This window comes from Erythrolamprus reginae, chromosome 1 (genome assembly GCF_031021105.1).
Source record: "Erythrolamprus reginae isolate rEryReg1 chromosome 1, rEryReg1.hap1, whole genome shotgun sequence".
Lineage (NCBI taxonomy): Eukaryota > Metazoa > Chordata > Lepidosauria > Squamata > Dipsadidae > Erythrolamprus > Erythrolamprus reginae.
Window position 1 is genome coordinate 84,864,570 of NC_091950.1, and position 15,691 is coordinate 84,880,260.

Here is a 15,691-nt window from a genome sequence, read left to right on the forward strand (position 1 = left end):
AATAATGTTTTGCATTACTCTTGGATTGAAAAGCAGGATTTGATTGCCATTCCTGAAGTGTATAAGTTATGGAGAGTAATATCTATTCAACAAAGAAACCAGATTTGATTGTGAAAAGTGCCTGATAACTTCTTGGTTTCCTCCTAAAAGAGTTTTCCTGAGTCTAGGGCCTTCTAAATTTAGCAAACTCTTATCACTACTAGTTGGCATCCATATAGCTGTATAGACTGCAGATGATAGCAGTGCAATCTTAACATACCTGATGTACTGTATTCTAAATTGGAAAAAGCAAGGATAGAGACAAAATTACTGATGAACTTTTCTAAATCTCGACCTTAGCTTTCTATCAAGAAAAGGAATTTTATAGTGGAGAAGCTGAGCATACAAAAACAGTTTCTTGCAGAACATATTCAATAGGGAATAGGGAACAGATAAGAAACATTAAGATTTCAAATCTCTTTTTTTCTTGGAGATGTATTGATCATATATTCCTGAGGTATTTTATCTACCTTTCTTTAACTCAAATTAAAAGTTTCCATTATCGTTTCATTTCATCTTCAAAGTTAGAATTGTTTCTTATACTAAGTCCATGTCACATATTTTATGGCATACTACAAAATAATCTCAGTATTAATATTCTTCATAACTTAATGACACTTCTTTCAGGAAATAAGCTGAATTTGCTTCAACAGGAAGTCCTGTTGTATCTATTTTTCACGGATGTCAACTGTTTGGAGTGGGAGATGTACAGTTGGAATGATGCGGCATAAGGCCACCTAATGATCATCACTGGAAGCCTGTATCTCTCTTCAATTTATTGTAATTATAAACAATTCCTGTGTTTTGTTTTTTATATGCTCATTTGGATAGCTAATGTAGCCACCAACAAATAAGAAATCTCTTGTTCCAGCTATTTCCTCTTTTTGTTGAAGAAGTATTGCTATGTTATTGGATAACATAGTTTCAGATATTAACTACTAAAAAGCCTTTGCAAAAAAGCCGTTCACAAGTAACTGCAGTACCAAAATGGCCAACACTTTTTCAATGTTTCATGATAGTGTCTATAATGTCTTTTCACTCTGGAAATTCCACAAATTTTTATATGCATTGTGCTTAATGAAAACTGTAAGATCAAGCATATTAAGTTGTCAATATTGTAGAATGGATGGAGTATATTTCTTAGATTTAAAGAATTTCAGCATTTTCCAATCTTGATGGATTCTGGTCCATTTAGATCTCATAAGATTCAATCCTCCATCCATATACAGTATTTTGAACCCATAGCAGTTTCACTCTTGGATTGATAGCTCCTAGAAACTGTAGAAACTTACCCACTTTCACTAGCAAAAGAAAAAAAGAGAAAAAAAGATCAAAATATTATGTTCTATAGCAGACTTGGATCAGTATATCAATTTCAATATCTCCTAGTAATAAATATTTCTTATATAAACAGAATGATACATTATGGTAAATCCAAGTGCCACGAGATGGTCACAGCTTCATCTCTAAGATCAACTTTGTTCTATAGGTTTTGGATAATTACGATTTCATTCTACCAACCTATGCTGCAGTGGCATGAGGTTGGAGAATGAGTAGTCTCTTAGGATATTTCAGCTGTACTATAAGGCATTCAGATGATCTGATAGTACAGGGGCGTCAAACTCACGTTGTCATATCATCATGTCACATAACATGACTTTTCCCCCTTTGCTAAAACGGGAGTAGGTGTGGCCAGCGCATGATGCATCTGTCCCATGGGCTACAAGTTTTATGCCCTTGTATATAGCTTATTAGAACAATGCCAGAGAAAGATAGTATTTAAAAAACTATTAGATGGTTTCAGATCATATGTTGCTTTCATCTAAGCTGTGGTCCAGATACTGAAAATCATTTTGTATGTGGGACCAATACTCCTTTTCAACAAGAATAGAGAATATTTTACTTCTGGTTAATAGCAGGTGGACTGATGCACTTTAAATTATTGAGCAACTCTTTAAGGAATGCATGTCCAACTATTTCCACAATTGAAATTATTTTTTCTTCTGATTATATTTATTTGTAAGTGTTTTTCTTATGGCTAATGCTGTGCTGTCTTCAATTTGAATGCTGGAGTCATTTTGAGAATTACGATTACATTTTTGTGATGCTTAATCCAATCTTTTATAGAAGATATATAAAGACAAAGTCATGATGCTAAATCTTATTCAGTCCAAACTACAACCTGAGTTAATTTTACTTTGGAAGTTATTCTCTGAAAAATAATAGATGATTTCCAAATGTATACTGCATTCACACATCAAGAAAAACTACTCCGTTCTCTTTAAATATTTATACTTGAAACCAATTTTACTGAATTCAATGGAGATAATTCTATTCATAAAATGACTAGCTTATGTCAAGTCCTATGTGTTGGCACCCCCTTTTACTCTTTGTTTATTGAGATATCATTCAGATAGTCCATAGTGAATCTTCCAGTCCTTTGGAACTAAACTTGTGCACCAGCTTAGAGAGGGAAATAAAAACCTATTCTTTCATAGAATGACTGGGTACAATCCAATTTTCTGATTTATTTTGATCTATATTTTGGTATTATGGTAGAAAATAGTTGTTTATTCTTGCTGAGTTACTTTGAATTTACTTTAATATTAGGTTTTACAGCTTAAGAATACTGTACAAATAAAAAATCCTAAGTATTCTATCAGTCATGAAAATTATAAATTATAATTTTATAAATAATTGGTAAATTTTGTTTAATAAAATTAATTTTTTCATTACAATTTAAAAAGTAAAAACTAATATAAACTAAAAAGAACAAAACAGTAAAAATTACCAAGTGTGGGGATAAAGGGAAAAGGAATGACAATGAAAGGAAATATGTAAAGAAATGACTACCCTCTTCAACAAATATAAAACAATGTTAGTAATTTATCGCCTTTTCTTAACACACAACAGATAATCTCTTCTTTCCAGATCTCATCTTTTATCTGTAAACAAATCTTTTAAGCCCCATCATTCGATCCTGGTCAGCAAAAGTCCATTGTCAGAGATAACGTATCTATTTTAATGCTGATTAAATAAACCTTGTATTCTTCCTTTTCCTTCTAACAATCTTGATCTTTCAAATAATTATTTAGAACTTGATTTATTTTCATTTTTCTCTTTGTCTTTTTCACAAAATCTTTCTCTTTGAAAATCCAATATATAAATGTTCTCCAAGTTACACTTTTGGTTTGTTATTTGTAATATATCCCTTTTAATTATATAAGGCACCTGTCAATTTCATTTGTATAATCCATATTCTTATAGTTTGTCATTTTTAAATCCACGTTCAAATCAATGTCATCTTGTTTCGTAAAACTTGTTCCTTTTTCAAGCAATTTATAATAGCCGACACTCTTAAAGTTAGCTTCTGAGACCATTGTTCACAAATATTCTTCAATATAGGTAGTCCCCAACCAGTGTTAAAACACCACAGAAAAAAGTGATTTATGACAATTTTCACACAACCTGTTGCAGCCACCCATGTTTGGCTGAAATTTGGTTGTTTTGGCAAGTGATTCATATTTATAATAATTGCAGTGTCCCAGGATCAGGTAATCATCACTTTTTGCGATCTTTTGATAAGCGGAGTCAATGGGAAAGACAGATTCACTTAACTATGGCAAGATAACATTGTGAAATGGTCCAAAACTCATTGAACAACTTTCTTGCTTAGCAACAGATCTTTTGGACAGAATTGTGGTTAAGTACATTCAACACTAAAGTATTTTGCTCCATTTTATAATCCTAATTTGAATTTAAATATATTTTCTCCTTTAATTATAATTTTTAATTTCTTCTGGTTCTTTTTAGTGTGCAACTATCAAAGTCCGGTCCTATTTTACTTTTAGAATTTTTTTAAAAAGTAGCATTTTCTCATGGGAAGGATTCTTAACATTAATTTCAGAATCTTATTTCAAATTAATGTGGATCTCTTAGTCCATTTGTAACTTTCCAAAATCAACTTTCTAATTTTTAGCTGTTTGTTTTTTATTTTTAAAAAAACCTTGATAAAATGTAAATGTTATAGAGCTTGTTGAGCTGGAGGTTTTTAATAGTTGAGAAGCAGTTAACTTCATTTCCAAAATCAATTAAGCAATGAGACTCTGGGAACCTTATGTCCTTGTTGGGTACGTTATGGCTGTAGGCTTCATTGAATTCCCTTGACTCCCAGCTGATTGACTCACAAGTCAACCACAAGAATCTTCAACTTTGCAAGTCTACTCACAAGCCACAATTTCATAATCTGTCCAAAAAAGACTGCTGGCCTCAAATCTGGCCACCACCTCCATTGCCATTCTACCACTACCAACAACCCTCACATCTTTCAGGGACATCTACTTTGCCATAAATACTCATCTGAAGTCAGACATTTTGAATATTTTGGGGATAACTTTGCATTCATTTGCAGGTGAGAGAGCATAATTGAATTGTCACAGAAGACAGTTAATGGCTATAGCGAGAGACTCTCAGAGTAAAGTTTGGGTTTTCTGCATAAATATTTGCACAAGCCATATTCTAAATAGGATTTTGGCAGAACGTGGGTTTCTGTAAGGAAAAAAAACCCACTTTCAGGACAGGTGTATAGTCTGTAATTCTCTTAGAATGGAAGATAAAATATTGATCATTCTGTGCAACTGCAGTACTATATACAGTTAATTCTCATCTTCCGACCACAATTGAGACCAAAGTTTCTTGTTAAGTGAGACATTTATTAAGTGAATTTTGCCCCATTTTATGACCTGTCTTGCTTCAATTGCTAAGCCTATAATTGCAGTTGATAAGTTAATGACTCTGTGGTTAAGTTATCTAGCTTCCACAATGACTTTCTTTGTCAGAAGAGCTTAAAAGGTGATTGCATGACCTTGGGACAGACAGACAGGCAGACAGATAGCAATAGCATTTAGACATACATCACTTCACAGAGCTTTACAGCCCTCTCTAAGTGGTTCCAAGAATCAGCATGTTGCCCCCAATAATCTGGATTCTCATTTTACCCAAATTGTTGGAAGGCTGGACGGCTGTGTCAACCTTGAGCTGCTCGGAATCAAATTCCTGGAATGACCAGTGGGTTTGCCTGAAGTACTGCATTTTAATCACTAGCTGCAACACTTAAGGATGAACAGCTCTAAAGGATGGGCAGATAGATGATTAGATAGATAGATAGATAGATAGATAGATAGATAGATAGATAGATAGATAGATAGATAGATAGATGATTAGATAGATGGATGGATGGATGGATGGACGCATAGATGGATGCATAGATGGATAGATAGATAGATGATTAGATAGATAGATAGATAGATAGATAGATAGATACATAGATACATAGATACATAGATACATAGATACATAGATACATAGATACATAGATACATAGATGATTAGATAGACAGACGGATACAGTAGATAGATAGATAGATAGATAGATAGATAGATAGATAGATAGATAGATGATTAGATAGACAGACGGATACAGTAGATAGATAGATAGATAGATAGATAGATAGATAGATAGATAGATAGATAGATAGATAGATAGATAGATGCTTGATAGATGATAGATAAATAGATTTCTGTAATTAAAGAGCAACATGTTTTTCTCCCAAATTCCCCCTCCACATAATGAAAAAGATACTCAAGGAAAATAATAATAAAGATTTGGGGGAAATGCAGTATAATTACCTTTTAAAATAAAATTGAGAAAATACACCAGAAGGGTTGTACTAAAGGTTCCACGCAGAAACTCTTCACCACCACCATCGGAGCCAAAGGCAGCCATATCTCTTAAAATCATGTCTTATATACAGTATAATAAAAAGACTACTTTTTAAGCTACTTTTATCTGGTCCCAGTCTATTTGTAACTTCCAAGTTGAAAAATGTTTTTAGCCCAGGAGAACACTTAGGAAAAGGAAAAAAAATCTTTAATACTCTTTTCTCCTACTGTCAGAGGAACTCCACTAAATAATTTGTTTTTATCAATTATGTGTGGGTTACTAGTTCTGTGACAGATGTTTAAATATCATACATATAAAAAAATGTATACAAGCCATTTCACCTTGAACAATTTTATTTCCTTTCAACACTCTTACTGCATCTGTGGTTTGTTGTTTAACAGAATTTTAAAGTTGAGTGATTCCTCCCCCCAATGTTTGTGTTTCAGTAACAAAAGCTTTAGTAAGAATTGTACCATAATCTTATTCAAAGAGTGCAGGTTCTAAATCATATCAAATGAATGCACTTCAGTTTATTGTGAATTGTTTATAAATTCAGACCTTCTAAAAGACTTAAAATTACAATAAGAAGTTTGAAAATGAAAAGCAATCTCAAGTATCCCAAAGCCCCAAGCCATATTTTTCAGCACTGCACTTTTACAATTGGTGTCAGGTTCTTCTAGTAAAATTTTATCTTTGATTTTTGCCAAAAATGCCTTCTGGTACTATGGCCAAATTACTCTCTCTTTGCCTTGCCTGTCCAGAGCAGTGTTCCAGAAGTCTTAGTCTTTTCCTAAGTGTTCATAAGCAGCTTTACTCACCCACTGATGTTTGTTTTGGATACTGTACCATAGCTTTCCTCCTGGCAGAACTACTGTGGATTGAATCTGTACATCTTTTTTTAAATGGTAGTCCCATGCACTTTGGCACTATGGTTGGTGTGTGTGTGTGTTATCTCCAAGTCATAAAATGAAATTTTGGGGTTACACTTATTTTATAGATTATTAACCTATAAAAACCTTTTAACTAAAGAAGTATGCTGATTAATTATACAAACTAATACACTACTAATATTGTCAACACAATTAAAATATAAAACAGTAATTCTAAAAAAAAATGACATTCCATCGTCAATCATTTATTCTCTCTCAATCTCTCAAAAATTCAATTTCTTGTAAATTTTTTCCCTCTCAACTCCTTCTCTTTACTTTTTCTTTCTTTCTTTTGTTTTTTTACAAATAACTTCTTTTTTCCCAAGTTCCTTTTCTTCCTTTTGAATATATTATTTGTATAGATCTATTCTCAATTCCTCCTAGTCTCTTCTCCCTATTACCCCCTCCATTTTTAAATTGCTTCCTCTGATACTAATACTCCCCTTTTACTTTTTTCTTATAATTGTAAATCCCAGTGTAATCATCAGTCTGTTTTTATTTTCAATCCCCTTTTCATTTTTCTTATCTCTGTAAATCCCAGTGTAACCATCAATCTGGTTTTTTAAAATTTTCAGTTCTCTTTTCATTTTGTAGTCTTGTCGTTCTTCATTTTCTTCATTTTCATTTCATTTCCCAACATTGTTAATTCTGAATGTTCTTTATAATCAGCTTCATTTCTGTTTTCTTTCCACCTCTGATTTCCAAGATATTTTTAAATATTTTCATAAATGTATTTTAACATCCCAGTTAATTCTTCATAAATGCGCACCTCCATATTGTCAAGTTCACAATTCACAAAGTTCACAATTTTTTATTTGACACTCGAGTCCATATAGACTCTTTGTGTTTCAATCCAGTCCAATTCAAAATCCTCTTCTCATGTTACCAAAACATTGTGCCATCAACACAATAGCAGGATACACACTGCTTTTAAGTTATTTCAAACTCCTAGATATCTTCTAGTCAAGGTCAGTCTCCAGCTGTCAGCAAATTCATGCTTCCACAATCTGTTGCAGTATTTTCTGTTAACCAGCACATGACGTTGTCAATTCCCAATATAACAAAACATTTTTTTAAAAAAATGTCTCTGTATTTTAAATCCACTTAGCGTTTATAAAATATTTTCTTCAGATTCTTCATATTTTTCAGTCACTTTAACTTGCACAAGTCAGTTATAAAGACATCCTCAAATTTGGGCTTTTAGTCCTGCTCCTTTAATTCTCTCTATGGTATTTCAAATTGCTAGATAGTAGCTCACTCCATTTTGAAGCCTCTTTTGTTTCCTTTTAAGTTTTAAATTTCTTCTTTTAATGGTTAAACGGCCAGACACTCAACAGCTTCAACACTTCTTCAGTTCTCTCCAGAACAAATCCTTACATCTTGTCATCCAGGCAATCCACGATCTCTCCATTCAATCAGTCGAATCATGGCCGTCCCAGCTAATGGCGTCTTCCTCAGCTGCTGGAGAAGAGGCTGGTGCCAGCTCCCTAGGGGATTTGCAAGCCCACCCAGACCACCGACTGGTGCCTCTCTTCTCTACTGCCCCTCCAGGACAGATCTGATCTAGTTCTGATCAGTTCCAGGTCTGCAAACAGCTGGAATTCAGAGTTCCCTACCGAGGGCAGGGGACAACTGTACCTCTGCAATGTTGGCCACATCCCCTCCAGCTATTTGCATTCTAATCTCAAGTTAAACTTGCTAAGATGTCCTTCCTCCCATATTCCCATATTCATATTCTCTTCCTCCCATATTGATTTACAATCATTTGCATCCTGATCTGGGGCACCTGATTCTAAGTTCAGTTATTTGAGGTAGTGATAAACATGGGGATGGACTTATTTTTTTTCCAAATGTGAAATTTGCACTTATGTTTATTTAGATTATGCAAATGATTTCATGTAAATGAAGGTATAACATTTGTTTTATCATTCTCTTTATCAATAGCACTGAAATGAAGATCAAGATATGTTAACGTGTTGTTAAAAAGTTAAGAATTTCAATGATGTGTACTTACTTTTTCCTATGACCATAACTTTCTGCATATGCCTTCCTCTCCTATCCAGAAGCTTAGTGACTTTTTCCAAAGAATTTTTAAAAATTGCATGGATGAAAAAAGGGAATTCTCATTACTTGTGTAATCTTGAAATTAACTCTTTGTTTTGTCAAAATATTAATCTTTAGTTGTTATGATACCAATACCAAATACTCAGTTAAATTATGTAAGAACCCTGATGGCGCACTGCTTAGTGTGTAGTATTGCAGACTATCTACCCACAGCTAGTAGTGTGATGATAATAATAATAATAATAATAATAATAATAATAATTTATTAGATTTGTATGCCGCCCCTCTCCGAAGACTCGGGGCGGCTCACAACAACGATAAAAACAATCTGGCACAAATCTAATATTTAAAAAAAACTAAAAACCCAATCATAATTAAAAACCAAACAGCACATACATACCAAACATAAATTATAATAAGCCTGGGGGAAGGTGTCTCAAATCCCCCATGCCTGGCGGTATAGGTGGGTCTTAAGTAGTTTACAGAAGACAAGGAGGGTGGGAGCAGTTCTAATCTCCGGGGGGGGGGGGGGGGGAGTTGATTCCAGAGGTTGATACTGACTAGCTCAAGGCTGATTTAGCCTTCCATCCTTCTGATGTCGGTAAAATGAGGATCCAGATTGTTGGGGGCAATATGCTGACTCTAAATTACCCAGAGTACTGTAAAGCACTAAAGAATTTTATATATTATTATTATTATTATTATTATTATTATTATTATTATTATTTAAATTTGTATGCCGCCCCTCTCCGCAGACTCGGGGCGGCTCACAGCAGCAATAGAAAACAATGTACAATACAAATCTAATATTACAAAGTTAAAAATCCATAATTTAAAAAACATGCACACAACATACCATACATAAACTATATAGGCCTGGGAAAGATATCTCAGTTCCCCCATATAAGTCAAAGTGCTATTGCTATAATACATTTTTGAATATCTGTAAATGCTTTGCCGATAACAGTTTTAAGTTCAAATTTTTAAAAGAAAAATGGTTTTCACTATGGTACCAAGTTGTGGCAAAATATTAGTACTTCAGTTCTGCCTTCCTTTGTTCCAATATTGTGTGAAACCGGTGAGCAATCTTACTTAATAAGAATCAAAACATAAAAATGGAATACTGAAAATAAGAAACCCCCCCCCCCCCCAATTAACTAAAAAAAGCCAGGCTCCCAAAAACTTTATTCAGAAAGAAATTTGAAGGAGTAGGAGTTTAATAGGAAGGACACTTCCTATGTACATTTTTCATTTTGGCTTGTATGGCAGCCCTTAGCATGACATTTTATTTTAAAGAATTTTAAGCATTCCTTTAAGCATCCTATTTACTATTCTGTTAGGATTCAGATGGGAGATTTGAGTGGAAATTCTTTCTCTTCAATTTTGGAGAGAGTTCATGCTTAAGGAACTCTGTATTTGTTTTCTTCCAGGAGCTCTTATCATTGGCCAAGCGGAAACGAGGTGATTCTGAAGAAAAGGAAGCACCTGCTAGCAAGCCTACAGCATCTTCAGACTCTGAGACTTCGGATAGTGATATTGAGGTTAGTTTGTGTTTAACTGTAAATTGGATTTTAAGTGAGCAACGTGAATTAGTTCAGTTCTGTTGCTGAGATTATTCACATTAAATATGAAACGCATTTGTGAAGGCTAGATACACTTGATAACTGCATGGCTTTGTGATAGTGTATGGAAAACAGCTAATATTCCCTTGATTCCTATGGAAAAAGTATCTCAAAACGGTTGTTCTTAAAACAAAGATATCTTAAAGGAAAACTCCAATATGCAAAGATTGATTATCTGACTTATCAGGAAGTTCAACCCTATTATCTCCAATGTAAATATAATTTTCATCTGAAATGTATTTATTGAAGAGAAATGGTTAAGAAAATATGTAATGTTGTTGGCAAACTGCAATTAATAAAGTCGGCTTTTCACTTTAGTACCTGTAGTTAAATGTTTTGAATGACATGCTAAATTGATAATAATTCAGGTTCTAGAGGAGTTTCCCAACTCCAGTGAGGCAATTGCTTTTGCTTTTATAGCAATAAACAGTAGTAAGCAGTGGTTTAGTGTTGTATCTCAATGAAGCTGTTTTCCCATTTATAAAAACTTACTCAGTTCTTAATTTGCTTTTCTAAAAAGTAAAACTCTCAATTCTGCTTTTCATTTGTATAAAGTTATTATGCAATATTATTTTTATTTTATAGGTATGATTTTCTTAACTCATCAAATTAAATTTTGTTCATAGCTATTTTATTATTTGCATTAAAACCCAAATTTCTGTATGTTTAGCTTCATGAAATAATACCACTTTATAATACCACTTTGTTAATACCATTTTATAAATAGTGATGGGCGAACCGAACCCGCACAATTCGGGTCCATACTGAATTTTGTGGTGTTTGGTATGCTGAACACGAACCCGAAATTTTTTCAAAGTTCAGGGTCATGTTTGGAGTTCGGAGCTTTAACGTCACCGGCAGATTGCTAAGGACGCCAAGGTGATAACTTCCTGGATTCCATGGAATCCAGGAAGTGATCACCTTGGCGTCCTTAGCAACCTGCCGGTGACATCAAAGCTCCGCCCCCGGAATCTCTTCGTGGGAGGGATTCCCCAGCTCCTTCAAAGGGAGGTCTTCACGTAAAAATAAACATGTTTATGCCATGGAATCCAGGAAGTTATCACCTTGGCGTCCTTAGCAACCTGTCGGTGACGTCAAAGCTACGCCCCCGGAATCTCTTCGTGGGAGGGATTCCCTGTTCGGGTTTGGTTCAGGTTCGGATGAATTTTGCGTAAAGTTCATCCGAACCTGCCGAACCTGAACACTGTTGGGTTCGCCCATCACTATTTATAAGGCCTAGGTAAGGCCACACTTGGAATACTGCATTCAGTTTTGGTCGCCAAGTTGCAAAAAAGATATTGAGGTTCTAGAAAAAGTGCAGAGAAGCCCAACAAAAATGATTAAGGGATTGGAGGCTAAAACATATGAAGAACAGTTGCAGGAACTGGGCATGGCTAATTTAATGAAAAGAAGGACCAGGGGAGACATGATAGCAGTGTTCCAACATCTCAGGGGTTGCCACAAAGAAGAAGGGGTCAACCTATTCTCCAAAGCACAATGAGGGTAGAACAAAAAGCAATGGGTGGAAACTAAACAAGGTGAGAAGTAACTTAGAGCTAAGAAGAAAATTTCCTGACAGTCAGAATGGTTGATTAGTGGAACAGCCTGCCTCCAGAATTTGTCAATGCCCCAACACTGGAAGTTTTTAAGCAGATGTTGGATAACCATCTGTCTGAAGTAGCGTACGGTTTCTTGCCTAAGCAGGGGGTTGGACTAGAAGACCTCGAAGGTCCCTTCCAACTCTGCTGTTATTATTATTATTAAATCTTTTGAAGAAACTTCAGTCTTGTCTCATAACTCCCATCTTTCCTTTTATGCTACAGTGGACAGTAGGGGGTTCTAAAAACAAAAAGAAAGGAAAAGCTGCAAAAGTAGAGAAGAAGGTAGCCATGAAGAAACAGATGAACAAAGCAGCTTCATCAGGCAGTTCTGATAAAGATACCTCTCCAGAGAGTTCAGCACCAGAAGAAGGTAACAACAACAACAACAAAGATTGAGCGTATTAGTGATGGGAGGAATTTATATATGGGCTGAATGTACCTATTTACCCATCAGTAAGTCAGTCCAATTTCCTTGGATTATACAGTCCATTGATCCATAACAATATAGGTTGGGTTCAAATAAAAGTTTGCTTTAAGTGTGGTAAGTTAGTTTGAGATTCAGGGTATCACCAGAAGCCATGTTCTTTTGAGATTAGAGTATAGATTTTTCTCTCTCTAGTTCAATGGTCTTCAAATTTCAGTTGTCCAAGGAATCCTTCTCAGTATGAATAATCAGTGAAAATCCATTAATACATTTTATTTGAATAAAATGTTAACATTAATGTTACAATAATACATTTAATTACAGAATAAATAGAAATGTCATAGTGTACGCCTAGACGATTCCCGTGGAACCCTTGGATTCCTAGAAAACATAGTTAAAACACTATAGTTCTAGATAATTTATTAACAATGGGCCAGGTTGATACACCAAAATTTGATAGCTCTTTTCAGACTTGAATATAAAGAGGACAGAGGAAAAGTGCTTTATGTCTTTATTCAAAAGATAATTAGTTTTATTTTCAAAGTCAATTCTAAGTATTTTCTATTCACATGGGAAGCTCTTGTTTAATAACCACAGTTGGGATTGACATGTCTATTTCTAAGCAATGTGGTCATTAAATAAAATGTGATGCAGTGGAGTTATTATTATTATTATTATTATTATTATTTATTAGATTTGTATGCCGTCCCTCTCCGTAGACTCGGGGCGGCTCACAGCAATGATAAAAATAATATACATTGACAAATCTAATAGTTAGAATCTAAAATAACAATAATACACTTAAAAAGTCTAAAAAACAAGAAACCCCAATATATAACTTCATTTCTGCCAAGGCTGTTAAATGAATCATATACAGTCATTAAATGAAACCTGCAATTTTATTGCCAAAAGTTTCTTTGTGACTGCTTGTTAGCTATGACAGTTACAAATGGCTATGGCACAATCATGGGGTGCAACAGTTGTAAATGCCTATCAAGTCTGAAGTGTCCAAATGGTGATCATATGACCATGGGGATGCTACAAGGGTTGTAAAGGTGAGGGCTGGTTATAAAACAATGTTGTAACTTCAAATGGTTATTAAACAGGAGATTAGTTAAGCAATGTTTACCTATATTTTTTATATCTCGAACCCATTCTTATTAGCTATATTCCTATAGCTACATGCAAACAAGAATTTCTATATTGCATATCATACCTGTAATGTCCTTTAGAGTACAATTTTTATATTACTGCATTTTTGGACTATAAGATGCACCAGAATATAAGACGCACATAGATTTAGAAGAGGAAAAACGAGAAATAAATAGTTTTTGGCCTCCGTGTGTCCATTTTTGCCCTCCCTGCTCCCTAGGAGCACTCTGGAGGCTTCCCAAACCCTCTGCGGGTCCTGTTTTGGCAAAATGCCTTCAAAGAAAAACAACAAAGTCCAGTTGCCTCTTGAAAAAGCACCTTTGGGACAACCATGATCTGCATGAATGAGAATCTCCATAGGCATCCAGTTAATCAAGTAATCACAGTTCAGCAACCACTAATAAGGATGTATTAAGTTTATTATCTTTCAAGATATATCAATGATACATGCTGACTTCCTCACCAGCATGTGAGGCATTCTATTATTATTCTATGTATTGTTTTCTAAAAGAGCTTAAATAGTAGCATTTGCCTGAAAAGCTTAGAATCCAAATGTATGGATGTATGGATTCTATATGCAGAGGCAGGATGAAGATGCATGAGTAAGAAGAAATGGTTATGAGCATTTCATAATTATGAGTTCCTCGATTGCCTCCCAGTAAATGATTCTCTCTGGGTTCCCCCCCCCCCCCCCCAGGAGAAGTGTCTGACTCCGAAAGCAATGGCTCTTGTAGTAGCTCAGACTCTGAAACTTCATCTGAAGATGAGTTTACTGATGGCTATGGAGAGGATTTTATGGGTGATGACGAAGATAGGGCTCGTCTAGAACAGATGACAGAAAAAGAAAGAGAACAGGAGTTGTTTAATCGGATAGAGAAGAGAGAAGTTTTGAAGAAAAGGTGAGTTTTTGTGAAGCCATTTCATATTTCTGTATTTCTGCAACATTCATTTTGGACTTTTTAAACAAAATGTCAGCAAATTGGTTTCTGGTTAGTGTTTGGTTTTGCCTCTGAAAAACAAGCATAGCCATAGAAGGATTGCAGATGCATAAGGAATCCATTAAAGTGTAAGATGCTATCTGTACCTTCTCCATAGTGGGTGGAGGTAACTTCCAAGAATGGGAAGACACCATCACTTCCGCCACTCAGGACTGAGTCTGATTTTTTATATATCTGCCCTGTTGCCTCAGTTCCCCCTCTTTTGACTCAGTCCTTTGGCATGAAAGGACGCATGTGTTCAGTTCCCATTTTTGAAGATCTCTCCTGTCATCAAGAGAGAATCGCAGTTTGAGAAATTGTGAGTGAATATTGCTCCCAGCTGATTTCCTAGTCATCTCAATCACTGGGTGGAGAGCAGTGATGAGTTGCGGCTTAGCCGCTGTCTGTCCTTTGGCTGACAACCTCAGAGCTATAAAATCGCCCTTGTGATAGCCTGGAACCAGCCGAGCGGTTTTATTGATCCATGGTTAAGATTTCCCCCACAAAGAGGGAATTATTACTTGATCATGATAGAAATAATAGGGTATAATTAGAGGTTTACATAACATGAGAAATGTGGTTTTTGCTCCATGCATGGATTCAGCCACACTGTCCTAGGTGTGTCATGTTCCATCCAAAGTGGATGCGGTTTCAGCCAAAGCAAGTATGGATGGGTATAAAGAAGGGAAAGGCTGGTGTATGTAGTACCTTTACCCCTACCCCTCTTCATGGTTGATATGCTGTAGTTCACCCAATAATTTTCCCAAGATCCATCTTCCTTAGCTGTCCCTTAGTCACCATTCACAATTGAATTCACAGGTCTGATCAACCTGTGTGACCTACCTTGTTTTCCTCATCCCCCATCCCATATCACTACCGCTGAATTCTGTGCTGTTTTGTGCCCACTTTCTCCCTGCTGCTAGGTGCTGTTACTGTTACACTATCTCCCAGCTTGGAGCACTTTTATTGGAACTTATATTTTCCAGGGATCTTCTCGATCTGTTCCTGTCTGTCTCCATACTCAGAACACTTTATATAGTGGTACTGTAGTCACTTTTCGCCATCCTAGAAAAGCAATGTTTAAAAGAGAAACATACAGAACCTGCCACTCACTTTAGTTCAAGGCCTGGGGAAACGGCCATATTTTTAGAGCTTTTTTGA

At 35.2% G+C, this 15,691-nt stretch overlaps 1 protein-coding gene across 1 annotated transcript in view; it reads left to right on the top strand.

Annotated features, from left to right (window-relative positions):
* RTF1 (RTF1 homolog, Paf1/RNA polymerase II complex component) overlaps window positions 1–15,691 on the top strand; it is a 44,467-nt gene that overhangs the window by 2,832 nt on the left and 25,944 nt on the right. The window contains exons 2-4 of the mRNA XM_070757225.1: window positions 10,185–10,295; window positions 12,200–12,347; window positions 14,251–14,452. Of these exons, the coding sequence (XP_070613326.1) occupies window positions 10,185–10,295; window positions 12,200–12,347; window positions 14,251–14,452 (461 nt within the window). The remainder of the gene's footprint in view (window positions 1–10,184; window positions 10,296–12,199; window positions 12,348–14,250; window positions 14,453–15,691) is intronic.